Here is a 25,560-nt window from a genome sequence, read left to right as displayed (position 1 = left end):
TGTAGGCCAGGGGCTGGGTGGACATCTTATTAAAAAGAAAGGAAAATACAAATGGGAGTGTCAAGAAAGGAGAACAGATGCTAAACGAAGAAGAGGATGGGATTTCTGGTAGACAGACAGAAAAGGAAGGAGAATGGGGCACATAACATGGTGCAGAATATGAAACAGAAGATACAAGTGGGATTTCACATGCAGAATAAAACACAGTGCAATAAGGGAGTATTCAGATCACCTTATCACCTTTCAGTCCATGTTCTCCAGGGTTTCCCATCAGCCCCTGAAAAAAGAGGAAGCCTAGGTTGAGTTTGAGCACTGCTACTGTATCATGAAGACTTGAATCAGGTCTTAGTCACTGACAGGGCTAATGGGACAATAGACCAAAATGCCTGGCATTCAGGGTCATCTGACCTGGGCCACAAGTTCTGCAAAAGGTCTCTTCCCATACAGCCTCTGAGGTGGATCATCAGATTTACTGCCAATTACCCCTCGTGGTCTGGAGTTGCACAGAGAAAATGCTCCTTGCATTTCCCAGTAATCTACACCTGCTACAGACTGCCAGAGTGATGTTCTATCTACCAGTCAATGGACAAATATTACTGCCCAACCTTCTCCTCCTAAAGATGACCACTTTCACCCAAACAATGAACTGAACAATCTTCAGGCAGAGTCATTCCTGGTTTGGACAGATAAGGGAGCACAAGGCTGCTCAGTTACTCTCTTACCTTTAGTCCCTTTGGTCCTGGATACCCTATTGGTCCAAGAGCGCCCATATCTCCCTGGTAAGAGAAACACAGTAAATCAAATGTATTAGGTGTGTAGCTGATGGATCCTGATATATGGCATGAAAACTCTCCTGCTGGGGCCCATAACCCTATTCACCAGTTCACTAGGATGAGTAACATGCACAGAGGATTTTCTTGCTGTTTGAAAACTTAAGAGCCACATTCTGTTCTCCTTAAAGTTAATGGAAGTTTTGCCATCGACTTCAACAGAAGCAGGATCCTGTTAGTCAAGAGATTTATAATCAGTGTATAGATAGCTTCCAAGTATAGCAATACCAAGAATATGTCTTATAGAACAATGAAGTAAGAAGGGCAACTTCTACTCACATCACATTTTGAATTCAGAATGAAGGACACAAAAGCGCTTTGTAAATGTAACTAACTGATACAGAAGCTCTCTGCAGGGATCACTTCATCCACTACTGAAATACAGCCAACTTGGTGGAGAATTGTTAAAGTTCAACAATGCACAACACCAAAAGAAAAAAAAGGAATGTTCCAGTCCTGCTCCCATGGAAGTTCATGCGCTTCAATGGGAATACGGACAGGCCCTAAAATAAGAAATATAGACTATGTATAGAAATATATTGGGTTGAAATCTACACAGTGAAATTAAGTAGGTGGAATACCACCTAACTTCCAAAACTCAATATGGGATTAATATCTAAGAAATACACACCAAGAAAGTTCTACACATATAGAATCTAAAATATGTGCTGCCGAGGGTCGGGGGGGGGGGAGACTAAAAATGAAATGGTAACAATATGAAGTTAGGAAAGCTATGGATTAAATTCAGCGGATTCTTGGATCTACATTCAAGTCTAAGAATCAAATCTAGACCTCAATGAAGCAGGTGCAACTCCAACGAAGCAGGTCTGAAATTTGACCCAATTACTTTTGTACCGTCTTCTGTAAAGCTTGCTACATAATCTGTTTAACAGTTTAAAAAGTATTTCCATAGCAGCACTGCTAGACTGAAATAGTTAAAGGTAACAAACCAATACCCTTCTGCATTTTATTTCCATTGTTTCTTTATTCTTAAATTGTTAGCTCCTGGGCTCTTATAGCCAACTCCTATGCAAGGATTGTAAGAGGAGCCTAAGGAAGTTTGAAATTGAATGGGAGTTGGGTGCCTAACTTCATTATCAGAGGGGCAGCCGTGTTAGTCTGGATCCGTAAAAGCGGCAAAGAGTTCTGTGGCACCTTATGGACTAACAAACGTAGGGCCATCTCCCACAGCGCATGAAGCATCATATCCCGATATACAATACATATGGAGCTGACATTCAAGGGTATGAGCTACCCAGAGCAGAGAAAACAATGGCTTGCTCCTGTTAAATTAGGAAGTGGTCCTCTGATTCCTGTCACATCCAACATTTCAAACCTGAGCCCTCCTTGGGGATATCAATCTATCTGAATCCCTAATGCTCCCTCAGAGGTTGAAACAATCTGTTCATCTTTTAATTCAATAACATCTTTGTATTTGAATCCTGGATTGAGGCTTATTTACAAGTCTGTCTTTGACATTGTTTTAAAAAGGAGTTTTCAGCATTTTGCAAACCATTTAAACTCCAGAGGAGAAATGGGTGGGTTAATTCAGAACTTTAATTTACACTAACATTCTGCCGAGGAGGCATTTTTTTAGTGCTAGTATAAAGGCACATTCCCAGGGCTGCTATTTTCTATCATATTATTACAAGCATTTATTTAGCACTCATTGGTATCATATTTGGGCAAGTTACAGGACTTAAGCTGAGACCTAGCACCATGCACCCCTAGCTGCTGCTGCCTAGAGCTTTACAAGTCTGCTAAGAAACCAAAGTTTAATCACTAGGAATGGTTGGGGCATAGAGGCACATCTTACAGCTCATCTACAATGCACCAGGTTCACGTTTAGTCCAATTTCTTGGTCAGAATTTCTCCCATTCTCTTTAGTTCTTGAACAGTGATGGATTTTCCTCTTCCATTATTTGTGGCACTAAACCAGTGATTCTCAAACAGTGGGTCACGAGGTTATTACATGGGGGGGTCACGAGCTGTCAGCCTCCACCTCATACCCCGCTTTGCCTCCAGCATTTATCATGGTGTTAAATATATAAAGTAGTGTTTTTAATTTATAAGGGGTGGGGGCAGTTGCACTCAGAGGCTTGCTATGTGAAAGGGGTCACCAGGACTAAAGTTTGAGAACCACTGCACTAAACCATTACATGAGCCACATGAATGAGGTGAATGCTCACTCAGACGCCATTTCTCTTTTTTCCTGTGGAACCTCAGAGTTACAAACAACCTCCATTCCTGAGGTGTTCGTAACTCTGAACAAAACATTATGGTTGTTCTTTCAAAAGTTTACAACTGACCAATGCCTTCATCCAGCTTTGAAACTTTACTATGCAGAAGAAAAATGCTGCTTTCCCTTTAAGTAGTTTATTTTTAACACAGTCCTGTACTGTATTTTCTTTTTTTATTGGTCATCTCTGGTGCTGCTTGACTGTGTACTTCCAGTTCCAAATGGGGTGCGTGGTTAACTGCTCAGTTCGTAACTCTGAGGTTCTACTGCACTCTTCCCTCTCTCAGAAGGAAACAGCCACAACTTTGCTGGTTCCTTGGAAGATGCTTATGTAATTCTTCTCAGCACTGGTCAAAGCCGGTTTATTTTTGCTGGAGCTGCTCATCTCCACAGCGACTTAAAAACAGTATTTTAGCCCTCAAGAGCTTGATGTTGTTTCTCTGGCTCAAGCAGAGCTTTATGGGGCTTTTAAAAAAGGATATTGAAACAATCACGGATCCAGCAAGGAAAGCAACTTGCAAGGATGCTGGAGCGCTATTGGCTCTGATTTCTATCGTCTGTGGATGGGCAAGAGAAGGATTGGAAGAAGGGGAAGGATAAAAAGTAGCCAAGGATAGGCATACCTCAACAGCCTGGAAATTCTGCTGTGGTGAGGACTCTTTACCCTTGTAGCACTAATGCGTCAGGCAAGGAAAGACGCTAGATTTCATGTTATTAAAAAAAAGCTTTCACAGGTCTGTATTCAAACAGGCTTCTGATTGCTCTCTCCCCCATGAAGGGAGCCAGTGATACAGTGGACCAAGCTCTCCTGTAATGTGTAAATAAACAGGGAAGCCTTTGCTGGAAGAATATTTCTATAACAGGAGGTCATGTGGCTGCAGACTCACCGCGAGTGCTGAGCTGAGGCTGTATTAAAACAGATCTCCTTTTCATACCTTCCAGCATAAAGGCTTCTTGTAGGAACGCATTTACTTAGCATTCACCCACATGGTTAATTACGAAAGCAGGAGGCTCCAGTTACAACTAATTCTGCTCTTCAGCCTTCAAACAGCAAAGCAAAAAGCCCCTGCAGGGAGCTTGGAAGCCACTGGAAAATGGGGCCGTGGTTCTCTGAGCATTCAGAACTGGGACAGAAGGAAACTACTGCATGAAGTTTGGCAGGGTGCAGGTATATGGGCTTCAAGACATGCAGTGCATGACCCCAACAATTAATGTCATCTTAAGAAAGCTGTTCTAGCCATGTCTAGTGAGATTGCTGACCCTGCTCTAGAAAAAGAGCCTCTTGCCACTAGCTGATAAGAGAGAGGAGATGGACGTAGAGAAGATCCACCATCTCCCTTTTCTTACTCTGTGTGGCAGGGAGGATGGAGGGATGATAAGGAAAAGACAGGAGATGAGGTGGAGTGGAAGGAGGATGGGGTTCCCTTCCTAGGTCAGCCTTACTAAGGGTCTCCTAAACACACCCTCTGAACCAGCTCCTCCTGGATAATTATTACAAATCCCTTGGAACCATGTCTAGCTCAAGCTCCCTTGCACAAAGTGGGTGAAGAAAATACTCACTTCTCTCCTCATATTTTATATACAGAGTTGAAGCAACTCATCCTCTGCAAGTACTGTGACATCAGGAGAACTCTCCTCTGCCTACAGGTGCATGCAAGAAAGAACTTCTCCCCCAGACAAACTCCCACCCTTTGGAGTCTCCATTTCCCAGAACCTCCCCAAGCTTGAATGGTAGCAGCCTCCTTGGATGCTAGGAGAACAATCCCTAACCATTGTCTAGTGTGAATGTGTTGATATTTCCAATGGAAACTGCCTAGATTTGCCTTTGTGGAGTAGGTCGCTCATTCTGGGGTTTTGGAAACCTAAAGTAGGAACTATGTGCTTTCAAAGCAAAGTAGTGACATTCGCGGTTCAAACTCAGGTACGTCACAGACCCTCTTGTATTCATTTAGATGGAACAAAGAGGCCCGCAAAAAATCAAAAGTGTTAACATAACCCAGTCACTGTCCAACATTAAATAGTGTTAAACAAGGGCCAGGGTTCGGAATACAGAGACCTCAGCCTGTGTGTACCATGGCAAACTCACCATTAAAAATCCTTATGACCTTTGATTAAAGATATAGGAAGAGAAGGAAAAAGAGTTAAAGCATTTGAAATTTACATGATAAAATAAGGTTTTCTTTGTAATAAATCCCTTGTTCTCTTCCTTTTTAGTTGGAGAGTTTTTAGACAGAAAAGCCCCCTTGTTTGACAATCTTTTAGACAGTATCAAAGATGGTAATAACTGTTCTATGGGGGGGTGACATTTGTTGAAATGGGCTAGATTTCAAGTCCAGTCCCCACTTCCTCAGAAGACAAAACAGGACAGACAGACACACAAGGGGAGAGAAGAGAACAGCACAGCAATGACAGAAAATTCAACTTCTGTGTCTGGTGTTGACTTTCATCTCAACCTCACTGCTGGAAAAACTACTGGACCAGCGCACAGTCTTATCAGCCACTTCGAGACTGGGCAACTTTTCAGGGTTTTTAGGGCATTTCATTTAGCTGCCTTTCAGATCACAGGCTCACAGCAGCGCTGCAAAATATGCAGTCTTGGCCAGTTGAGTCAGACTCTTATTAGATAGAAGAAAAAAGGAGCCAGGAAAGAGAAGAAATAAGGTGAGGAAAGAAAAGGACTCATGGGGTGTTGGTAGGGGAACAGGGAAAAAGTCTCACATCCAAGGTGTTGGCTGGGATTTAGCAGGAGCTGAAGGAGGTGGCCGTGTCATCTGGCTCCCTCTCTATGGCCTGGTTTGGTCAAGGCATTAGGATGAAGAAAGCCCGGGATCCCAGGAGATGGCAGCCATGAGCGTGAAACTTGCTCCTTCCTGATCTCTCATCTTTCAGTCAGACAGCAACACTATAAGCCAACTTTTCCCTCTAAAGTCTCTTTCTGGGGACCCCAAAAGGGGAGTGATGGGTGCAGTAGCCCATCCCCTCATTACTTTGTCCATCAACAAGCCTAATTTCTGACATACCAATTTTGCTTCATTGCTTCTTGGTCTGACATTGTTCTTATTTATTGATCTTAACATAGTCCTTGAATTATATCAGTAATTTTGTTTGGACTAATACAATCTTTCCATCTCGCTTTTGTACCTTTTCCCCATCAACATTTGTTGTTTGAATTTATTGTGACATTCCATGAATTTTCACTTACTCCTCTCAACTGAGTTCACAGTTAGGGCAAATTGGCAGGCCCAATTATTTCAACAACCCCCGCCAGAGGGAGCACACGCTTTAAGGGAATCGGGTGCTAGTGAAGGGGCAGTGACATGGCCAAGCCTAAAAAACAGCTCCTGCTTACATAGGGATCGCAGCTTTGACCTACTCCACCACCAAGTTATCATCAAGTAAGTTTCCTGCACTCTCCAGGGCACAATGCAGGGCTATTTTGGCAGACGTACAGGGTGAAGAGTGAGTGCTAGGAACCAGCTGTGTCCGAATTCCAGATTGGAAAGAAAGCCTCCTAGGGGGATTTTAGTTCGTCTAGTTTTTGAGATCCATTATCAGTCACATTGCTGATCTCAAATCATCTCACATGCTGTTCCATTGCCATGCTGGGAACTTCTTCAGACAATCTCCCAGTGGACTTCCACACAGTCATAAGGTACTCCGGGACTGGCTGATTCAGATCATTTCACAGGGGTCTACACTGTGGGTCAGGTCCCCTTTTTTACCTGGAGGAGCTCTGTGCAATCTGAAGAGAGCACTTGGAGCGTCTAGGGGTGAAAGTCAAGGATATAGCTTCTGTGATTGCCTGAGAGCATGGAGATGAAGTCCATTAACCAAAGCTCTTGCTAAAGACACTTGAAGAGGCAGGAGTGGTGAAAATTTTGAAAAAAACAGTATGAGAAGTCATCTTTGCTGTCCAGACATTGCAGGTATTCATCATGGGAGGAGAAAATTCATATGAAGAAACTGGTGCCCTTTAAAAACCTGAGCACAAAATGATTCTCTGGGAAGGAGAAATGTCATCATTCAAGGTACTGGTCTTGAAGCAAATAACTCTTAAAAAGCGATGCCTCTCTCTCTGATCCACAGCTGGACAGACTGTCCCCCTCAGTTGCTTTAACACTGAAGAGCCAGGTTGTGGGAATGCAGGGGAGGTGTGTGATTCTAAAAGTCCTTCATACACCAGAAATTTTATCTTCTTAAAGAACAATTGGGAAGGGAGAGGAAGGAGTAGGGATGACAGAAGCAAACTGAAGGCTGCAACCTTAGCAACCCAAAGCCAGCATTTGAAAGAAATACCTTTCTGCACTGGAAGCTAGGCCAGTCAAGATGGCTCACAATAGGACCAGGATGAAGTCCATCTTTTGTGTTGGCACGGACAGTAACATCCTTTGGTTTCTCATAACTTCTGAAAAACTTCCTTTCTTGTGGTTAATGGTACTGGCTGGGCCTCAGGAGACCTAGGTTCAGTTCCTTTGTGACCCTGGACAAGTACTTGTGCCTCAGTTCCCTATCTGTAAAATGGGGATAAATTACACTTTCTTTCTCCCATGCTTTGTCTGTCTGGTCTATTTAGATTGTAAGCTCTTTGGGACAAGGACTGTCCCTTACTGTGTGTTGCGCAGCATAATACACTCCCATCTCAGTTGAGGCATCTGTGTGCTACTGTCATACAATGAATGATTACCCCAAGGCACAAGGAGATATTTCATAACTGTTCTTAATCTGCACAGCAGATTTCACAGCTAGCCATCAGTGAAGAGGAGACTGTTTCAAATGAATATCATCTTAACAATAATAATAAAGCTTGTTACTTCTTGTGTATTGAGGGAAATGGCTCCAAACAAACATAGAGCCCTAAAAAAGTAAAAGTAAAAGTGCCAATCCAGGAGCGGAGAGAGCACATAGGGCATATGCTCACCTCAGTGCACAAAGGTTTGTGGGTAAAATACCACCCTCTGTTAAACCATTTCATACCCTGCTGAAGTCAATGAAGGTGTAACAGAGGGCAGATTTGAGCTGTGTGTTTGTGAACGGAAGGGGGTTACATTCCCACATCTCAAGATGGCAGGGTACTCCTTCATGCAATAATTTCACTGTCCAGGAACTATGCATCCTTCTGTGGTCAAACAATTTAGTTTCCTGGTGTTGCTGGTTAGAGGGTCTGTTTTTAAGAAACTACACAGACCCCTACCGCGAATAAATGCACGATCCTATCTTTAAAGAAATACACTGGTAAATGTCACCAAAAGAGGAAGTCACAGAGACACACAGGGCTAAATTCTCAAGGGCTTTCTTGTGCCTAAAAAAGTTACATACCTGAAATCACCATCTCCACTTCCTCATCCCACTTTGGCACTTCCTCTTCTCCCCAGTTTTAATCTTCCTCTCCCTCATAAAAAGAAGAGTCACATCCCCCCAAGTCTCCCTCACAAGAGGAGGAGGAAGAAAAATGGTGTGTGATTGCAGTGCCCTGGAAAGGGTTAAAACCCTCAGAAGCCAAAGCTCCATTTGTTTTCATACTTACAATGAGTCCATGAACTCCAGGAGGACCCGGGGCTCCCAATTCTCCCTAAAAGGAAAGAGACCAACACGGTTACAGACACTTTTTAGACAAACAGAGGCTGAAAAGTGGCTCAGTGTTTCAAGGTCTTGAAGGAAAAGACCAGCCTCCCCCTCGCACCCCCCCCCCATTCCAACAGCCTGAGCAATCTAGAGCTTCCATCTTCAGAAAGCATGTTAATGAAGGAGGGCAGCCCCTCAGACAGAAGGCTACTTGTTGTTCTCCTGCAGTGCCCGCAGTTATGTGCTGAGACTGGCTTCCCCTCCTAGGAGCAGGCAGGATAAAGGGAGCGTTTCACTGGGTGTTTGGCGGGGGAGGGGCAGGTGAAGGGAGGATAGGGAAGGGGTGGCAGGTGAGAGTGGGAAGGAAAATCGGGGAGAAAGGGAACTGGCCAGAAAGGAGGGCAGCCAGGGAAAAGGAAGGAGGGAAGAGGAGTTAAAAGGGATGAGCAGAGCTTAGTGGGAAGGAAATGGGAGCAGCTGCTTTAGCACTGGAAAGTGCAGGCAGGGAGGTGAGTGGTTACAAGCAGCGATGTCTAATAGTGTGCAAAGGCACAACTCGTGCTGGGAGATCTGAGTTCCCTTCCCAGCTCTGCCACCAGCTTCCTGTGTGATGTCAAGCAAGTCACGGCACTCCTGTGACTCAGTTTGCCCCTCTGTAAAATGGGGACAATCATGCAATGAAACCTGCCACAAGAGACCACCTGGGTTGTGTGGCATGCGAGAACTTCCAGTAAAGGTGGAACAGAACTGTTGTCAGTACATCCGGGGACATTTTGGGGCTGTCTCCAACGAGAAGGTTGCTACTAAGAAGTATGATCTCTTGTGCACGCAGGGGTAAGTAGTTGCTGCATGGGGGCCCACAGAAGAGAAGAGGAGTGGGACTGAGCATAGCATGTAGTACCTCCCATTGCACGCAACGCTGCTGACTACTGTAAAGGGCAGGGCTAGGACCCCTCTAGAGACAGTCCAGTACCGGCAGCCTCTGCCTAGAGGTGCCAGGGAAGGAAGGGGACTCCTTTCAACCCCTCTTCCCCCACTTTGTACAGCTGCTGACCCCAAGCTAGTCTGCAGTGTTCTGTACCCCTTCATTTCCAGAAAGGAAATGGGCTTTACTTGCAGCAGCTTCTCCGTGGGGAGGCTGGCCATGCACCCCAAGCATTTTAGCAGGAATCCCTTCAGGATTCTACTATCGCTTCCCGGACACACGTTTGTAACAACATAGTGGAAAGCAGCACTGGCTGAGCGCTAGGACATGGGACTCTAGTAGATCCAGCCTATTCAGAGGGAGCAAGTAATCAGCAGTAAATCCAGATGCAAATGTTGTAAGAGACGTCACCCTCCCTAGCACACCTCAGAGGCAGACGCAGGCATACACAGAGGTGGTATACGTTTCAGAGTAGTAGCCGTGTTAGTCTGTCAGCAAAAAGAACGAGGAAAACTTGTGGCACTTTAGAAACTAAAATTTATTTGAGCATAACAAATAAATATGGTTGATAGTTAACTGCCCATTGCCCATTTGAAACTATGCATTTTGGTGCGACTGCCCAAACAACTGGATTCCCTAGTCACTTTATGCCCTCTACTGTTTATCATCCACTATGGATGCTCTGTATGCAGATAACCTTGGAAAGAGCCACCTACTCTTACTGGACTCTCAGTAACAGAGCCAACCATTTAGCAAAACAGAGATGCTGACTAGGTTTGTGGGTAAGGCACTGGGCTGGTGCTCAGGAGGTACGGGCTCAATTCCCAGCTCCACCATGCAGTTGTAATGGGACAGATTTTCAAAGGCATTTAGAGACCTAAAGATGCAGACAGGCATTTCTGAAAAATCCCAGTCAGCACCTAAGGTGCCTAACTCCCATTGAGATCATGTAGTGCTCGAAAGCTGGTCTCTTTCACCAACCGAAGTCAGTCCAATAAAAGATATTCCCTTTCCTGCCTGGACCTTTAGGTGCACAAATACCTTTGAAAATCTGGCCCTCTGTAACTTTGGGCAAGATATTTAACCCCCCGTGCCTCAGTTCTCCATCTGAAAATGAGGATAACATTTCAATTCCACAGCGAATATTTAGACTGTAAATCTTTAGGTCTTACTATGCACATGTACAGACTTTAGCATAATCTCCCATATCGTCTGGAGCCTCTAGGGGCTACTCTCATACCAAAATAGTAATATATTCCTTCCACATTGCCATTTTTTATATAATGTGTTTGATCAGATATACTAACTCTAGATAGGCTAGCAAAGAAAGTAGCCAGAATTACCCAGGATGTGATGTGCACACGGTGAAAGCCATTTTTACCTAGTTCCATATAGTAAAACTCCCCTTTACTGTAAAATTAAGAGAAAATCTTGAATGGTTTCCAATCCAAGGTGCTGGTTGCTTTTCTGCTTACTGTGAGCTTGTTTGGTGGAGAAAGTGAACTTTATTGAAAGAAGGACCTGCCATGCTTAAGTGTACTTATCTGTTCTGAAGAAGGAAATATTTTTATTTTCCGGAAAACAGAGAAAAGGACTGTTTTACGCGCACACACACACACTCTTCCTAATCCAAACCACCCTAAAATTGGTTTTCATGGTAAATTCCTTTCCTGCATACTTTGGACATCTGCTAAAGCTTTGTTCTCTTTGGTGGGATTTGGAAATCGTTGGCACTTCTGGGATAAGGTCTCCTTTAAAAGTTCAGTAGTCATAGCCCCTTTTTGCCTGGTTCAGTTACAAGGGGAAAGATGCTCAATATTATCCAGCCAGGGAATAGAAATACGCCTTCATTTTCTGGATTCCTGATGAGTTCTATGTTTCCTACTGTAAGGGATGGGGGGTATAATTTTTATTCTATGCTACTCCTTGTTACTGGTGTGACTGGTTGGATACCTGCGCTATAGCACAATGAGTATGCCTCAGGAGAAGGGGCTCTTTAGTGTCCATGGACTGAGTGAGCCTGATGGCAATTGTCAAAACACACCACAAGGTTTTCCTGCTTGGGAAGGAGAGGGAGTGTGTTTCACCATGAGGAGCGATGGGTTAGTCACGCATTCCAGCCTTTCCCTGCCCTAGGAAAGGAAAGCAGAGGTTTCACCAGTGTCCTGGATGCATCACCCTTTATCTTTTCTGGCTACATTATTCACAGTAATAGCTTGACCAGTATCAGTTCCCCAGATTTATTATCTCCTGCTTATGAGAGAGGGGTGCGTAGCCTGGAAATCAGACTCTATGCTCTCCAGTGGTGCTTGACTCTAGCCCTGGGTCAGGAGATAGATGAGGTGAGCTAATCATTGTTTCCCATGTCCAGTTCCTATGATTTTACAACTAATTTAAATGGCTGGAGATCAGGGGAGTGTGGGATATGGAATGTGATGGCTCAACAGTTCTCGGAAGCTGGCAGGAGGAGACTTGCGGTAGCCTAACTCCTTTCACACACTGAGACAAATGGAAAGAAGATGAGATGCAGACAGCATCAGCCATTCCCATGCAGCAGCAGAGGAAGGAACAGAACAGTACTGTACAGATGCTGATGCAGCTCAGTGGATCAAACACAGGAAGGGGCAGCTCAGGATCCATGGCTGCCTGCCTGCCATTTAGCCACATATTTCACCTAGCGAACGTGGCGTATTTGTGTGTTCCACATGCAGACTTTCTGGAATTTTTCTGTGTCTGTGACTCTGCTCATGACCTCGTGAAACTCCCTTCAAATGAGCCAAAACATTCTGTTTTCATTCTGCAATCTCTGAGGCACATTAATATTTAAAAGCCGTTGATAAGATGAAAGCAGAGGGATCCTTCGGGATGAATTAAATGGAGAGGACATTTACTTACTAGGATCTCTCTAATACTTTGGGAGCTGGCATTCAGCTGCCTTTAAATATATCTTAAGAATGGGCCTTCAATATCTTGGAAATTTAAAAGTGTGTTCTTGGAAAAGAGAACATCTCTCTGATCATACATCAGGAGCTCAGACCTTCCTAAAGTATTGGTTATCTTAAGGGATTGGTAATATCTATAAAGCCTTTCATTGCTAGGTCACTGATTCAAACCTAACCCATGTAGGAGTTGCTAGAGCTCACTGAACAGTGGGGGAAAAAATTGCAAGAATATTTTTTAGGAATCAAAAACACTGAATCAACTGTGTTCGGGACTCTTATGTTTTCATTTTGCATTAAAGCTGCAGAAAATGCTTGCAGAAATTGAATTTTATGCTGAATGGAAATTTCAAAATGTGTGCTTTAAGAGTTACTTATACAAATCATCCAATCAGGGAACAGAAACAATACCAGTGACTTGTGTAAATAACCAACGAGGTGTGTATTTCAAAGATCAGCCAAGAACTGTTCATAAACTAATCGTGAGGAGAATTGGCAAAGACATCCATGAATAACTAATACTTTTGAGAAAGTCTGCAGTCTGCTAGGAAATATTCTGTGAGCAGGAAAAAAAGCGATGAATACATTATTTCTTATGAATTATTTTGCTCTGCTCAAACAGTGATTAAATGGTACCAATATCCAGTTGTTCAGTGGCCTATGTGAAATGAATTGGTGATCTGAGCCCAATTCCTGTGGAACAAGTCCACGTCTTAAAAACCCAGTAAGGGTAATTTGAAAATATAGGAGAGACCAAGAACTGAATGGTCTGGAGACACTTACTCCAGGTCATGGCTGGGGCAGAAGAGTAGCGACATGTGAAGCCATTTTCTGTGCAGTATCTGGTCCCTAGCTAGAAGCGCCAGAGCTAGCAATTTGGCACCTTTGAACTGGTACTTAAAATTCACTTTAAATGAGAGAGGATCTTAGAGCTTCCTCCAAGTACTCTAGACACACATTTATTAATGATCTGATGGCCACAGACGTGAGGCAGCCTGTTAGCTCATTTACCAGCATCAGGCAAATGAGATGCAATAGAAAGGAGGCTGCCAGGAGAAGAACCCATTGCACTTGTAGTACAAGCTCAGGAGAGTCGGTGTTGCTGAAAGCCTGCCCTGTCCTTGGCTTATCGGAACAGATAACAATGGGCATGTACCGTTCTCCGAAACAGTTTAGCAAACCAATTGCCTACTTCATATCTCTGCTATTAAACATACAGCCTTCCAGAACCCCGAAGCTGTTCCCACAAGCTGCAATGGCTAAGGGAAACCAGGTCAAATGAGGAACCTGGAATTTTAAAATGAGAGAAACAAGGAGTAGCTGTAAAAGCCAAAATGTCACTTGCCAGTTTGGGGCCAATTTCCCTATGATGCTTACATAAGCTCTGATCCCAAGATCAAAAGGAATCTCTCTATTGACTCAGTGAGCTTCGGATCAGGCCCAGATAGGGTGACCAGATGTCCCAATTTTATAGGGACAGTCCCGATTTTGGGGTCTTTTTCTTATATAGGCTCCTACTACCCCCACCCCATCCCGATTTTTCACACTTGCCGTCTGATCACTCTAGGCCCAGAGAGCACAAACTGTTACAGAGGATAATATTGACAGTTGCACATCAAGTCAGTTAAGAGCAACATCATTCCTCACACGCTAGGTTCCCTACAATTATATCCCTATGAGAAGAAAGTGCTCAACAGGACTGGGGTGCAGGAGAAGCAATGGAGGGGGCACAGAGGGAAATGAGATGCAGATGGCACTACAATGAGCTGTTAACTGAAACACTGGAACTAGCAGTTTATGTAAGAGGTGTTCAGAGGAATCAAACAACAAACAGACTGACAGCTGCCTGTGAACTCTCAAGACAGCTTCAGCAGAGAGCTTCCTTCAGATTCTAGGCACCCAGCACGGCATAGTACAATGGGATGTAAAATGGAGCAGCAAGAGAGAAGCAAAAAGTCTACTGAAGACTTTGCAACTTACTGGGTTCCCATCTATGCCTGGAGGTCCTCGTTCACCAAAATCGCCAGGAAAACCCTGAGATTGGGAGGCAAATACAAACAAATGTTGGTTATTGGCACATACTAAGAAAAGAAAACAGACAACTTAATGCTACTCCTGTTTTGCTCAGCGTGGTGTTTTGAAAGCCAGCAGGTTACAAAGCAGGTCTGAGCACAAACAGACTGCCACTTGTGGTGCTTGAGTTAAAGATTATGATTAAAAAGACTCCCAACACCACCAACGTACTGGAGGAACACTATATGGCCATGTGGCCGAGAACAAGGTTTGAGTCTGTCCAGAGGGCAGCAGGAGGTGTTAAAGAGACAGACCACATCTGCAGCATGCTTTGCACCATTCAACCATGAGCCATACATTCAGCAGTAGGAGTCCCAAGAGGTAGAAATCAGAGGAGAAAACAGAGAAGTCTTTGCCTTGACCATACTGTGAAAAGCACCCAGGTGTCAGCAACGGGAATGCAACAGGGGTCAGCAGTGGGATAGCCAAGAACAAACCAATTCATAAGTCATGGTGGAAACCTGCACAGTGGTTGACCGTGATTTGCCCTTGTATACTCTTGCAGCTAAAACCATATCTAACACTGGATCAGCTGCATCCATTGCTAACACCCTTTATCAGGAACGGACAAAAATGACAGCTTAGAGAAGGCATTGGAGGCTCCAGTGAGGACAGAAGATATATATGTATGGGGGGAAATCAACACTTTTGCCTCTTGTATAGGTTGCTGACAGCTTGTGGAGAAGCAACAGCAGTGCTACAGAAAGTCAGAGTCAGGCACCAAATGCCAGCTTTCATTCTGTTTTAAAATTAGGTCACAGCAATCTAAACAGAGAACCTTTGCTGCTTATAGCTGAAGTCTTTACTGGAATATAGGCAGAGAGAGGAAAAAGAGGGCATTAAACCAGAAAGCCAGAAGCTGCCAGTCACATTAACATTTCTAGAGCTCCGCAAAGTGGGCTGCGTATGTCAAAGAAGAAACACCCTGAAAATCCCATAATTCCATGTAGATGTGAAGTGATAATGAGGGTAACAAACAGAAGTTGGGGGATCTGATGCTGCCCATGATACTGAGGGAACGTTCATACTGCAGCTGGGAGCACGCTTCCCCGCGTGGGTAGACAGGATACATCTCTTCAAGCTGGTGCTCTAACCATGGCGAGGTAGCACAAGTGCCAGCTTCGTAAGCTACATGAGTACACACCCACCCAGACCCTCTGGGTGTGTATTTTGGCAGTTTCCCCAAGCTGCCGCTCATGCTACCCCCACTACAATGCTATGTTTAGCTCGAGCAGCTACGCTGCTTGCTCAATCAGAGCTAGCTGGTGTCTGTCTGTCTGCGCTGGGAAGCGTGCTCTCAGCTGTAGCGTAGATGTACTCTGAGAGAGCTCGCCCACCGGCCAGTTGGTAGCTCAGGGAATACAAAGTTTGGTCAAAGACACTTCCCCCTAGCAATACTGACTACATATAGCATGGCCAGAAAGGCTTGAGCTTTCAGAAGGCTGGACAGAGCAGAAAAAGTTCAACTTTATTCCCCTAAGACAGGGGTGGTTTTCCTTTAAAATACAGTGGGATTTGGATTTTTCTGATCATTGCTTCTACAAGCTCTTTGGATCAGCTGAGAGACCCAAAAGCAGCTTTCCTTTAGGGCCGATGTAGGGACTCCCTGCCTTATACCAATCAGCGTGGCTTTCAGTGGAAAGGGTCAGTCTGGAAAGAATTTTCATTGGTATTTACAGAAGGCAAGAAAGAATTCTGCACCTTGAGTAATGTTTGACCCCAGGAAAAGAAAGTGACAGCTTGTGACAGTGCCAACTGGAGCTTGACTGACCCTCCTTGGCTTGAACTACTTAGAACTTAGTCCCTGTCATGTTTGAGATGGCAACTGAGCTTCTCTGCAGGTCTAGCCCAGGAAGCTCAGTGTGCACAGCGATCACTTAGATTCAGTGATCAAATCTGGAGCCGTGCAAATCTCGCCTACTGTAACTCAGTGGCAATAATGCAGAGGAGAAGGAAGCTGGACATTGTAAAGGCTGGAACCTGGCCCTTCTCTCCCTAGGCCAGACACTGAAGAGAGGTGGTGGGAGAGGAACAATAGCCAGAGTGGAAAATAAAGGTGCGTCTCCCATTCATGACTCAGCTTTCAGGGCATTGTTCACCCCTGAGCAGAGCATAAGCACAAAGCCTAAACACTTGTGGCCTATTTTGAAGATTTGAGTGGTGCATAGGCCTTTGTATTTCACTCGCTGAATTCCTTCTCTCTAAGATAAGAAATTGCATGGAAGATAATTTACTTAGGGTTTGATCCTGTCAGATGCTGAGGGCCCTTGACTCTCACTAACCTTAATGGCAGCTGAGGAGATCAGCTCCTACAGGATCAGACCTGAAATTCTTTTTCCTGTAGTTTCTTTAAAAGCCAATATGGTACATTCATTTCAATGGGGTAATTCTGCCTGCTAGAGGAAAAATCAGAATTGCTGTATCCTGGGGGTTCAAACATTGTATTTAAGAGTACAGCAACTCTCATGTTCCTTTAGTAGGAAATATCTTATGGAGAGAGATGTGACATCCCCAGCATCCTGTCTCCAATATCATACGTTCCTGAGGAAGTCACAAGCCTATCCTTAATGAATCTATTGCAACACTATCCTACAGAAGGGAAATTTCTTCCTCACCCCAGATTTTGCTCGGAAGCATGAAGAATGATGGATCTTATCATTCATAGCCTATCTAGCACGGATACACGTGTCATTTGTATCCACATCAAAAGGACAAATCTTGGCTATGAATCTAACTAAATAAATTGCTTCTACGGGAATAACATGAGGTAGTGAGTTCGAAAGGTTAGTTACAGATACCTAAAAGAAAAACGGACTTGTTTTTGATTGTTTTTTACATTTGTCTTTTAAGATTCACTGAGCTCTTCCTCATTCTTGTCACGTGGCGAGGGTAACTTGGAGCTCTCACTTGGCTCTCTTTACCAATATTTTTTTTATTATTTGTATTACCATAGTGCCTAAAGGCCTGAATGAGATCAGGGCCCCACATTCCAAATAATTTATAATCTAAATGGACAACATAAAGGCTAAGAGAAAGAAAGGATTATTGGCTTAATTTTACAGATGGGGAGTTCAGGCACAGAGGGATAAGTAACTTGCCCGTGGTCACACAGTCTGTGGCAGAGCCAGGAATTGAACCCAGCCCTTCCGAATCCTGGTCCAGTGCCTTACCCTTAATACGGACATCTTCACTCTGATACTCTGCTTATCTACTAACAGTCGGCTCTCTTTTCCAAACTTTTAAATCTCTCCATCCACAGAATTCCTCCTGTCCCCATCCACGGTACACCCCAACTCCAGTCAGCTGCCAGCCTGTCAGCCTCTTCCCTGCCTGGTTCTTTCTGAAATGCAGGGACCGAGATGAACCAAACTTTCACAGTGAAGACCGCCCCCCCATCAGTTTACACAATAATATTTTCAGTATTACTTGCTTTTGCCTTCTTAAGGCAGCATTAAAATCTTTGGCCACCATAGCCCATTCTGCAAATACCTAACTCAATGATACTCAGACCTCAGTGGAAGCAAAGCAGTGTGAATTCAGTTTCATTTACTACAGTATTATTCATATTTAAACAGAATGATGGGAAAGATTTAGTTTATATTATATAATTCTCACAGCAAATAAGTTAATAGCTTAGTACAAATTGATAACTTAACTGGTTAACAACATAGTAAAAGCATCCAGATTGGTTAATAACTTAGACTGGTCAATAATTAAATCACATAGTGTTTTAATATCAGGAGCTGCAAAGAGCCACAGGAGACACATTAGAGAGCCATTTGTGGCTTGCAAGGCACTGTCTGAGAATCACTGCATTCGTTGAACTGAACTAAACTGATGCTGTCATAAACAGATAGCTAAGGGTTAATGTCTCTTTCACCTGAAGCACCTGACCAGAGGACCAATCAGGAAACAGGATTTTTTTTTCAACTCTGGGTGGAGGGAAGTTTGTGGCTGAGTCTTTGTGTGTCTGCCTGCTTTTCTCTCAGCTATGAGGAGTGATTTCTATTTCCTGCTCTCTAATCTTCTGTTTCCAAGTTGTGAGTACAGAGATCATGTATTTACATGTCTATAGTTGCTGGAGTGCTTTGAATTGTATTCTTTTTGAATAAGGCTGTTTATTCAATATTCTTTTAAGCAATTTACCCTGTATTTGTCACCTTAATACAGAGAGACCATTTGTATGTATTTTTCTTATTCCTACTGGCTTCTGGATTCTGTCAATCCCGTAACCGCTGCCATTCATGTCAAACCTTAGTCCCAGATTTGGACCTTAGCGTCCAAAATATGGGGGTTAGCATGAAAACCTCCAAGCTTAGTTACCAGCTTGGACCTGGTACTTGCTGCCACCACCCAAAAAATTAGAGTGTTTTGGGGCACTCTGGTCCCCCTGAAAAACCTTCCCTGGGGACCCCAAGACCCAAATCCCTTGAGTCTCACAACAAAGGGAAATAATCCTTTTTCCCTTCCCCCCTCCAGGTGCTCCTGGAGAGATACACAGACACAAGCTCTGTGAATCTAAACAGAGGGAGTCCACCCTCTGTAATTCCAGTCCTGGAAACAAAAGCACTTTCCTCTTCACCCAGAGGGAATGCAAAATCAGGCTAGCAAATCCAACACACACAGATCTCCCCCTGATTTCTTCCTCCCACCAATTCCCTGGTGAGTACAAACTCAATTTCCCTGAAGTTTCCCAGTAAAGAAAACTCCAACAGGTCTCAAAAAGAAAGCTTTATATAAAAAAAGAAAGAAAAATACATACAAATGGTCTCTCTGTATTAAGGTGACAAATACAGGGTAAATTGCTTAAAAGAATATTGAATAAACAGCCTTATTCAAAAAGAATACAATTCAAAGCACTCCAGCAACTATAGACATGTAAATACATGATCTCTGTACTCACAACTTGGAAACAGAAGATTAGAGAGCAGGAAATAGAAATCACTCCTCATAGCTGAGAGAAAAGCAGGCAGACACACAAAGACTCAGCCACAAACTTCCCTCCACCCAGAGTTGAAAAAAAAATCCTGTTTCCTGATTGGTCCTCTGGTCAGGTGCTTCAGGTGAAAGAGACATTAACCCTTAGCTATCTGTTTATGACAGATGCGTCTACATCTTTCCCTCAGAGGCTAGAATTTATTCACAACCCTTCCTTCAGCAAGAGCAGTAAATGGCTCTAAGTTACACTGGAGTTACAAACCAATGAGCTGCACAGAGTTGTGTGTGTCACACAGCACAGACTATGTCTATGGGATGGGGAATATACACTACACTACCCCATAGTGTAGAAGTAGCTTACTGTGACAGAAGGGGGTTTTCCTGTCCCTGTAGGAACACCTCCTATTTGAGTGATGGTAGCTGGAAAGAATTCTTCCATCAACCTAGCTGCATATACACAGGGGGTTGGGTCAGCACAGCTACGGCACACAGCGCTCTGGATTTTTCACACCTGTAAGTGCTGTAGCTATGTTGACTTAAATTTTAAGCACAAAGCAGACCTATGCACTGGAGAGGTGAGAATGGGCCAGATGGACTCTCTACTTGCATAAACACCAAATGCTTTTGGTATAAGATCAGTTTCACAATAGAAGAGCCAAAGTCCATCATCAGAGCAATAAGATTTAACTTTTCTTCTCCTTTCTTCGTCTGTCTCACTCTGCCAACGATGGCTCAAGTATAGGAGTATGCAGTAGCCACTACATCTAGCACACGCGTCTTCAAGGAGAAAGAAGTTGTGTTAAGATGATTTTTCGCTTGATTCTGTGCTGGATCAAGTTAGAGTAGCCAATGGGCTGCTCTAAATTACACCAATGGTGTAAGACTCCTCAGTGACCTTAAGACAATTGGAGGACTAATACTTTGGAGTTCTGCCATGCCTCTTACCTGCCCCACTCCTTCCCTTCTCTAGTACATCTTTTGCAATGAGGAGAATGGGGCAGGACAGAGGCATCTGGTGCAGGAACCAGGTCCACCAGCTTTAAGCCAACAGAGAGATCCCCTCTGCTAAGGGAGTTCTCCACAGTGAGACTCTTAGCCTCTCAGGCGAGAGCCTAATGGAGCATCTGGCCCCTTGATTTTGTGATTACATCTAGGGCTAAAGCAGAAAGGATCAAGTTATTTAAAACAACAGTCCCCTGCTGCATGCACAGATACTATGGTAATGGACGCCAGTATGGAGAACCTAGACAGACACACACACTGTGAGGAGGCTTTCAAAGAATAAGTCACTATACAGCTCCCTTAATCCGCCTATCTGGCTCCAACAGATGAAACCCAATTGGGAGTCTGTTATGCAGTGGGCAATACTATTGTGTTCTGTGGGCTGCTAGATGACAGCATGGGGCTGGAGAGGGAGAGAGAAAGAGAGAGATTCCCTCCAGTTCAGCAGAGAGGAACCTCTTTGTGTACACATTCCACTGCTGGCTTGTCTCAGAGAGAAACAGATCGGGGATGGGAAGAGCTTTGAAGAAAGTGAAAGTCAGGCTCAGAATGCTGGTTCAGCTCATTTTATCTGACACGAGACTGGCAGACACTACGAGAATAAAAAATGGGCGTTGGTAAGATCCTTGGGAGCCAGAACGTGAGGGCATAGCAGTCCTTTCCAAGCAGTGTCTTGCTTTCTGTCTCACACACACTCTCTCTGGCCCCGAAGATTTTTGGTAGTTTAATTGCTGGCACTCGGCACAGCTGCACCCGATCAGCTCCATTGAATGCTATGGACAGAGGCTTCTTTGGAAAGCTGAATCTGAAGGAAACAAAATATGATGGCCAATAGCAGCATGCCATTTGGAAACTCCAACGGTGAAACTGACACGAGTGAGACTCGGCTAGTAGCACACCAATAGCAAAAAATGCAGAGAAGCCTGAAAATAAGACATCACCAGAGAGTCACTTATCTTCCACGGGTTTGCACTAGAGATCGGTGCAGTTAGCTAACGGGATTGCGAATAACCTTAAACACCTAGGGTCAAATTCTGGCCCCAATTAAGTCAATGGGAGTTTTACCATTGACTTCAGTGGAGCCAAGATTTCCCCCTCTGCTGTATCAATCATCTGCAGCATTCAGTACATGCTAGTGAGTGTGTGAAAACTGAGCCCTCTCTTGGTTGGGGTCAGGTTTCAGATTTTACGGGAATCATTGCAAAAGGAAAAGTTGTGCGCCTTTCCAACTGGGCACTGTGTCTCCTAAGCCTGCACACAGGCCTGGCCAAGAAGCTGTGGTGAATGCTGGCTGGAAGCAGCTTTCTGATGTCTGCAGACACAACAAATAAATAAAGGGCAATCTTTAAAAAAGCAAAAAACAGGAAAAACCAAAACTCTGCTACATGCTGAACCAATACGGCTAAAACAGGGAAAACTCGTTTCTTGATCAAAAAAACAATATTGCCTTGGAATATTCTTTTGTTTACAATTTTACAACTAGTGAAGGATAATATGAATGCTCCTAGAAATGAAACTGTAGCTACACTGCTGCATATTCCATAGTGATAACTCTCCACACTCTAGTAACAGCACTCTGACTTCTGATGGTATGTCTACACTGCAACCGGGAGGTGTGATTGCAGCATGTGTAGATGTACCCAGGTTAGCACTGACCTAGCTAGATCAGAGATAGCCGGAGTAACAATAGTAGTGAAGCTACGGGCATTGGCGTCAGCTGCTCAAGCCCATACCCAGGATCTTGCACGGGCAGGGCTAGCCCATGCTACTCCATGGCTTCGCCACTACAGTTACTCGAGCTCTCTTTGATCTGCATGTGCTGTAATCACACTCCCAGATACAATGTAGACATGCCCTCAGAGAAAAGCACTACAGCCGTAGTTCTCAAAGTGACCCCTGGGCAACGAGAGGAAGGATGGTTCAATGGTTAGGATGCTCGTCTGGGACTTGAACAACTCTAGGTTCAAGTCCTTGCTCAACCGCAGACATCCCATGTGACCTTGGGCAACCCACTAAAGGCTTGTCTACACAGGAAAACAACAACAATTATACCGGTATCATTAAACTGATTTGATATATACAGCTGTAGTGGTCTGAGTATTTTGTGGACAATCTTATTCTGGAATAAGAGTGGCTTTTTTGGGGGGGTCAGTTTATGCTCCTTCCAGAACAACATAAAATAAACCAGAAAAAGGCACAAGAGAGTGTCCATATGGAGAGTTACACCTATATAATTATAATGATTTCAATTCACACCTTAATTTATAGCAGTGCAACTTTGACAAGCACTTAGTCTCTTTGGGCCTCAGTACTCCATCTGTACAATGGGATAACAGGACAACCCTCCCTTGCTGTGAGGATCAATGCATTAAAAAGTGTGAGGTGCTCAGATACTGTGGTGATGTGGACCAGGTACAGTAAACACACAGAACTGGTGTGTTGGGTAGTAAGTATCACACTGGTGCTCCAGAGAGTTAGGTAAAGATTAAAGCCCCTTTGTTATTCTGCCTTTCCCCAGCCTGGGGGAAAATAGGGCCAAAATGCCAATAAACTAAGAACCAAAACTCAAAACACAGTTGTCAATATTAACAGCTAGAATAGCTAAGTTCAAGACAACACTCAATATCTTGGCCTGGTCTTCTCCCCTTTGCCTAAATTATGCAGCCTAGGCCAATGGCTCTCAACCTTTCCAGACTACTCCCTTGCAGGAGTCCGATTTGTCTTGCGTACCCCAGGTTTCACCTCACGTAAGAGCTACTTGCTTACAAAATCAGACATAAAAATACAAAAACGTGTCACAGCCACACTATTACTGAAAAATTGCTGACTTTCTCATTTTTACCATAAAATTATAAATCAATTGGAAATAAATATTGTACTTACATGTCAGCGTATAGTATATAGAGCAGTATAAACAAGTCATTATCTGTAGGAAATTTTAGTTTGTACTGACTTCGCTAATGCTTTTTCTGTAGCCTGGTGTAAAATTAGATGAATATCTAGATGAGTTGATGTACCCCCGGAAGACCTCTGCGTACTCCAAGGGTACAAGTACCCCTGATTGAGAACAGTGGGCCTAAGCCCTCCCAGATCCCAGGTGTTAATGGCAGCATGTGGTTCCCAGATGCATGTCTTTGGACCTAAAATGTAAAATGAACCTTGGGGGAACGGGGCAACCCAGCCTCAGAAGGAACTCAAGCATAGTGTCACAGGTACTAATTTTCCATACATGCAATAGATGTAGGGATGGCATGCAAGCATGAAAGGCAGGGGAGATAGCCCAAAGGCCCATCTTTCTACAAAGGTATGATCCACACATGAAAAAGTTTGGAGAACCCTGTTCTACAGTATTCTCACAGCAACAGTCCAATGTATGGAAGCTTTCAATAGTAATGCCACAGTGTTTCGGACACTTACCAAATACTGCAGTATTTTTTAAGGAGGTGAGCAGCACTGCTTTTGACCCCCGTTGTGGATTACTGTAGTACTCTGCTTTTTAACTCAGGGAAGTGCATTAGCTCCCGCATACATCTAAGGCTATTTCCCAGCTTGGCCCTCCCCACCTGCACAGCCAATTGCCTCTTGTTTGATCCTGCAAGGCAGTCACGTTCCACAACATTGGTAATGCCAAAAATTGGCCAGAATGCTGCAAGCAAGCAGCCAGTGGGATTAGAGGAAGATTTTGTTACTTTATCTGCTTCTTGTTCTATCCCAGATTCTTCCTACTAACTCCCTCTAGTGTCCTCACGGAGTACTGCATTGACTCGCTTCTGCTCTATTCTACTAGTATGATATACAGGAACTTGTCACTTTATGTTGTAGTTATGTTCCTGAAAAATGCGACATTAAGAGAAACCATGTTAAGCGAATCCAATTTCCCCATAAGAATTAATGTAAATGAGGGGGTTAGGTTACACACACACACACACACACACACACACACACACACACACACACACACACACACACACAGTATAAGTTTTAAACAAACAATTTAATACAGGTACACAGTGATGATGATTGTGAAGCTTGGTTGAGGTGGAGGAGTCAGAAGGTGGGATATTTCCCAGGGAATGCCTTACTGCTAATGAACTAGCAATTGACTGAGACCCTCAAGGGTTAACTCTCACAACACTCTACAGGGCAGCAGGAAAGGAGGGAGGGCAGACAGAGACACACACTCTGTGAGAGAAAAAAATGCGCATTTCCCCTTTAAGTAGCTGACCCCAGGCTTAAGTACATTGCCTTGTTAATTAAATCAACTTGCTGAGACCTGGGACGCTAGCTACTCCCTAGAAGCTCCTTCCCTCCGTACTGTGTCCCCTCTGCTCTATGGAACACGATGTAAGCGGGGTGCAGGAGCAGGGGGGAGGGGGAGACACCCTGACATTAGCCCTCTTTTTCCCCCCTCCCCCTGTACAGCAAGCAGGAGTCTCTGGGAACAGCTCCAAGGCAGAGGGCAGGAGCAACACATGGCAGTGGGGGGAGTGACAGCTGCTGCACAGGGAATTTAGGGGAGTGGGGAGCTGATCGGGGGAGCTGATGCGGGGCTGCTGGTCCACTCTGGTTCCAACCACCCACCAGCTATCTGCGATGGGCTGCTCTTCCTGCAAGCAGCAGACAAAACAGGTGACTGCCAAACAACGTTAGAAGGGAGCATTTCACAACCTTAAACAGGCATGTTCCCTAATTGATCAGCAACTTAACATCGAAACAACGTTAACTGGGACGACTTTAAGTGAGGAGTTCCTGTACCACATTAGAGACGTGGGAGAGGCAGAAAGCACATCTTTCATAGCCTTGGTGCTAAGCAAATACAGGGTGGGGCCAATGACAAGAGATTTGTGAAAAGGACTAACCAGTCTAATATAATTAAAATCCTCCTCCCCGCCCCACAGAATAGTAAAGAAATGTATAACTTTTGTTGATGAAAATCCTACCATTTAGGATTGTGAGCATGTTGCAAGCAGGCTGCAGTCTGCTTCCTGAGCAGCATAGCCTGTGGAAAGTATGCTCAAGTACTGGGATTGAACAGAGAAACACCACACTGAA

At 44.2% G+C, this 25,560-nt stretch overlaps 1 protein-coding gene across 3 annotated transcripts in view; it reads right to left on the bottom strand.

The window, feature by feature from the left end:
* LOC115636165 (collagen alpha-1(XXVII) chain-like) overlaps positions 1–25,560 on the bottom strand; it is a 226,742-nt gene that overhangs the window by 117,221 nt on the left and 83,961 nt on the right. For all 3 annotated transcript variants that reach the window (XM_030535939.1, XM_030535940.1, XM_030535941.1), the window contains exons 13-16: positions 14,476–14,529; positions 8,594–8,638; positions 723–776; positions 233–277 (exon numbers count right to left, since the gene is read on the bottom strand). In XM_030535939.1, the coding sequence (XP_030391799.1) occupies positions 233–277; positions 723–776; positions 8,594–8,638; positions 14,476–14,529 (198 nt within the window). The remainder of the gene's footprint in view (positions 1–232; positions 278–722; positions 777–8,593; positions 8,639–14,475; positions 14,530–25,560) is intronic.

Source organism: Gopherus evgoodei, chromosome 16 (assembly GCF_007399415.2).
Source record: "Gopherus evgoodei ecotype Sinaloan lineage chromosome 16, rGopEvg1_v1.p, whole genome shotgun sequence".
Taxonomy (NCBI): domain Eukaryota; kingdom Metazoa; phylum Chordata; order Testudines; family Testudinidae; genus Gopherus; species Gopherus evgoodei.
The sequence above is the reverse complement of the archived record's forward strand: the minus strand, read 5'-3'. Positions and strand labels throughout refer to the sequence as shown.